The sequence below is a fragment of the Juglans regia genome, chromosome 5, assembly GCF_001411555.2.
Source record: "Juglans regia cultivar Chandler chromosome 5, Walnut 2.0, whole genome shotgun sequence".
Classification (NCBI taxonomy): domain Eukaryota; kingdom Viridiplantae; phylum Streptophyta; class Magnoliopsida; order Fagales; family Juglandaceae; genus Juglans; species Juglans regia.
This window is the reverse complement of record NC_049905.1, coordinates 8,150,677-8,155,561: the sequence shown is the minus strand read 5'-3', so window position 1 is coordinate 8,155,561 and position 4,885 is coordinate 8,150,677. Positions and strand designations below refer to the sequence as shown.

Sequence of the window (4,885 nt, the reverse complement as noted above, 5' to 3'; positions counted from 1 at the left end):
TAAATTGTAAAATTATTTTTATCATAAAGTAAATCTAGCATGTCAAATGAGTTCAAGTCAATTCATAAAATTATTTTATTTATTAATTAGTTTGTGCATGTAAATCTAACAGCACTCTTCTCATTGATGTTTCGTTCTTTGATACGGCCGGAGTGAGAAGTTGAATAAAAAGTACTTAGAATATGCAATTTCTTGACCGTTTAAGTGAACTTCAATCATCCTAATAATTTTAAAGAATTATTTTCGAAGATAGAAGAAACGAAAAAGAATTACAAGAATGATTAATCATAAGGAGAATCAAAGGAAATATATAGCTCTGATCTTTACTAAAACCCAGATCTAGTTACATACACAGCCCAGAAATTCTTATTTTTCTTCCCAAAACCATTTAAATGGTTGATGAATTTCCCTTGCAAAATACTTTACTTTTACACACATATGACATACCCATGCATACTAAATAGTCATGTTTCTTCGGATTGGATTGAAAGATTACTCCCTGTGCCCAAGAAAACGTCTGTCAGGACTGTGGTGGAGTCGATTGAAACCTTTATCAGCTCCAGGCTCTAGAATGCATGCAGCACAAACTCAAAATCAAATATGACAGTAGAAAACATATTAAAAAAAAAAAAACACTTTTTCTTCTCGGAAAAGAAAGAAAGAACAAGATCTAACCTTCTTAATGTCAATCTCGACCTTCTTCTCCTGGACAGAACCTATGTCTTTGATGTTTAAAGTGTTGAGAAGGGTAATGCAAGAAATGGTCGACATGGGTTTCACCGTCAAATCATCCATCACCATGTATGTCACCACACCTCTAACATACCCTTTCTCAGTATTGTTTTGAACTTCACCACCGTAGTAGTGGCGGGGCTTAGACACGTTCTCTTGATCAGGTGAAACGAAATTTTGCAGCAATGGAGGGGTAAGAGTTGAAGATGCTGATTTAGGGCTCAAGAGAGAACCCTTGGTTTGGTTTGGAAGAAGATAGGTGGGGTCAAGGTTTTGGATGCTCTCATGGACTCTGCCCAGGGACCCTGACCCAGGTACCAAGTCATTATCCCGAAGAAGTCTGATGATGGAACCGAGAGGTACCTGTAGAAGTCCGAAGAGGAAGTCCACGAATTCCTTTCCGGTCTCGGCAAACACCACCTTGTTTGAGCTTTTGTCTACGAGGAGCTTCAAGCTAACTGTCGTCTCGCTGCTGCTGGGATTTGTGGCCATCTTTGTCTCTGCATCATTATGATGGGAGACATGGACTCTATATATTGAGGAAAAATGAGAGAGGGAGAGTACGGATCAAGTGTTGTCAGAATTTACTAGAGAATTTTATACATAAAAGTTGTAAAGTTGTTTCTTATGTATTTTATTATTTATTTAAATATTTTCTAAAATATTATACGGACGATAAAACTTATTTCAACTCATTTTATATATGTATGTTTTTTTATGTGAGGCTTACATATTTAAATAAAAAATAAAATATTTTTTGCAATTAAAATTAAAATGCATGTGAGGTTTGTAAAAATTGTAATAATTATATAAAAAAATCCAAAATTCAAAATTCGAAATTCGAAATTCAAAATTGAAATGTATTTATTTTTTAATGGTATTTAAATGTTGAAATGAAATTAGATAAAATAGGATGAGATAAAATAGATTGAGACTATCTGTAAAACCAAACAATAACTTAAGATAAGATCAAAAGTAGTGTTCTTCATTACACTTTTAAAATTTAAAAATATTTTCTATTTAAATAATATTTTAAAAAATATTTAAAATTTTTTAAAAATAAATCCTCATTACATTATCTAAACATTACTCTCCCAGCCTTCCATATCCTTTGAAAAAACTACAAAAAAATTTATTTTACCACTTAAATTTTTGAAAGAAAATAAAATAAAAACTTTGGTGTCCCCCAAGATTCATTTCTCAAAACATTCCTGTATTTATTCACTTTTTTTTAAAGTGATTGCGCGATGCTTGCACACTCACGACTGCAATTATCATTTTTAAAAAAAATTATGTGTAATGTGAAGATGATGAGCAAAATTTTTCATTCTAAAATATATCTCCCCGAGAAAAACTTGGCTAACCTTAATTACTAGTAGACCTGTTGAGAATAATAATTAGTTAAATATCATGAAGAGTCAATTAAAAATAACTCAAAAAAATAAAGTTATAATTTTTCAGGGGTAGTAAGAAAATTGCGGAATGAGGAAGGAATGGAAATTTTTCTAAGAAAGAATAATTATTGGCATCCAATTAAGCAAAGCATAAAAGCTTGCCAAATCTGTAAGCATTTAGATACGAACTTAGAAAAGAACTTTAATTCGGTATATAGTAAGTAAAAGAGCACTAAGGATGAATTATGACTTCAGGTAAATTGTCATCTTAAATTAAGTTCTTGATCTAAGCAAATTAAAGTTTGCACATCTTCAATAAATGTATACGTTTTACAACTACTAAGCATGAAATTGCTCAGAAGTAAAATGAAAAAGAAAAAACCTTAGAGTACCACAGAATTAATTGCATACACAAAGTGGTGAATATAATTCCAAATTACTTGAGAACTAGAAGTTTTTATACTTTATGATTACAGCGAATTGCAATTGTAACATTGATCAATCTTTTAAGACAATTGTAACATTGATTAATCTTCTAAGAGTACAGTCTCATATATGGCTTGAGTTTTATTTGTATTGTTACAAATGCTTTCACAACTAATTTCAACTGAAATCATACTATGTGAATGAGAAATGTTACATACACAAAACGATTATATAAAAATAAATTAATAAACTGATGTAACTTTACGTAATTAATTAGATATATTTTATGATAAAATTAACTTTACAATTTGACATTTTACATCATTTTATGAACTAACTTTATAGAAAAAAATTATGTCTAAAATATTTTTTTTCACAATTACATTTTACTACATCTCAACGGTATATTTGCTTGGACAATTAGTTTAGTTGTTGGGTGGGATGTCACCGTCGAGCAGTAAACACTACGCAGCAATTATGGAAGAGACGGTTATTGTGAATATTCTATTATTATTTATTATTTTATTATTATTTAATATTTTTTTATTTTTTTATTACTATTTATAAAATATCTAAAATCATTTCATAGTCCAAACTCAACAAAAAAAGGATGGTGCTACTCTCACCGTTAGGAACTCCCGCTTGTTGTTTTCTGATTTTTTTTTTTACAAGTATTTTTTAACATTTTTATATATTTTTTAAAAAAATAAAAAATCATAAAAATATTAAAAATACTTAATAAAAAAATAAAAAAAATAACCCTTAACTTCCAACGGGAGGACCAACATTTTCCACCTAGAGTGGCGCACTAGAGCCATCGCTCCCAACTACCGCTGTGAGCTATCGTTAATGGTTTTCTAATTTTTATTTTTTTATGTATTTTTTAATACATTTAAATACTTTTAACAAAATAAAAAAATTCATAATATTATTAAAAATTACTTACTTAATCATTAAATAAAAATAATAAAATATAAAAAGTACAGCGGTAAAAATTATTAGTAAAAATAATTGGTAAGAGTAGTATTATTCATCCAAAATAATAGAAAATTATAAAATTAAATCCTAATTGAAAAATAATGTCAAATATTTCATCAGTTAGCCGTCAGAAAGACAATCTTTAGAGCAATCTACTTCTCAGATTGCTTGAGCCTTGAATATGTATTAAAAATAATAAGTTTTTCCACAACTATGCATTAGAATATAAATATATATTAAAATTATTTGAATTTTTTCTATATATGTACTAAAAAAATAATAATATTTTAACATAAAGTTGTGAAAAAATTGTAGAATGGTTCTCCCTATCATAATCACATTTTACCAATGAATTCCAAGATGTATTGTATTGCATTTCAAGGGATATTTATACATAGTTTGTACAAGAATCTGAAAGAATAAAATAGTTATACAACTTGAGAGAATGACAAACAGAAAAGCCTACGGTTTCGCTAAGGTTTCTTCTGCAGTGACCTTTGGTGAGGTGTCAATACTCTTTATGTTAATACGCCCCCTCGAGTCCAAGGGAATGTCTTCGACATTGAGACTCGTTCTTAGTTGAAAAAATCTTTCAGCTACAAGTAACTTTGTAAATATGTCTGCAATCTGATCCTTTGAACTGATGAAGGAAATATTTAATGTCTTTGCCGCAACTCTATCTCTAACAAAATAGAAGTCAATATCCATATGCTTTGTTCTAGAGTGATAGACTAGATTGGTAGCCAAGTAAGTGGCTCCAACATTCTCACACCAGATTGTGAGAACTTGATTTAAAGGTAGTCCAAGTTCTGAAATGAGTGTCTAAAGCCAGATTAACTCTGCTGTCGAGGAAGCCACAACCTTCTATTCTGCTTCCGTGCTTGATCTTGCAACAGTATGCTGTTTCTTAGAACTCCAAGAAATTAGATGCTTGCCCAAATAGACACAAAGGCCACCCGTTGATCTTCTATCATTTGGGCAGCCAGCTCAGTCCGCATCCGAATAGGCTTGAAGTTTGAATGAGGATTGAGAGGAGAAAAATAGACCATGATTTATAGTGCCTTTCAAGTAACGCAATATTCTCTTTACTGCAGTCCAATGATGTAATTTGGGTGCATGCATGAATTGACACATCTTGTTTATCGTAAATGAGATGTCAAGCCTAGTAAGTGTTAAATACTGCAATCCGCCAACCAAACTACGAAACAGTGTAGAATAATCAAAACTGGGTGAGTCAAATTTAGATAGTTTCAAAGATGATGCCATGGGAGATGTGATAGACTTGGCTTGCAGCATGTTAGCTCGAGATAACAGGTTCTTGATATATTTTCATTGAGAGAGCAGTAGACTATCAC

At 30.6% G+C, this 4,885-nt stretch overlaps 1 protein-coding gene across 1 annotated transcript; it reads right to left on the bottom strand.

The window, feature by feature from the left end:
* Window positions 1-299: 299 nt before the first annotated feature.
* Window positions 300-1,224, bottom strand: LOC118343649. The gene is made up of 2 exons (XM_018980492.2): window positions 676-1,224; window positions 300-566 (listed from the first exon to the last, which is right to left on the bottom strand). Exons 1-2 carry the CDS (start codon window positions 1,222-1,224, stop codon window positions 465-467), a joined length of 651 nt encoding a protein of 216 aa, XP_018836037.1. The 3' UTR covers window positions 300-464.
* Window positions 1,225-4,885: the final 3,661 nt, after the last annotated feature.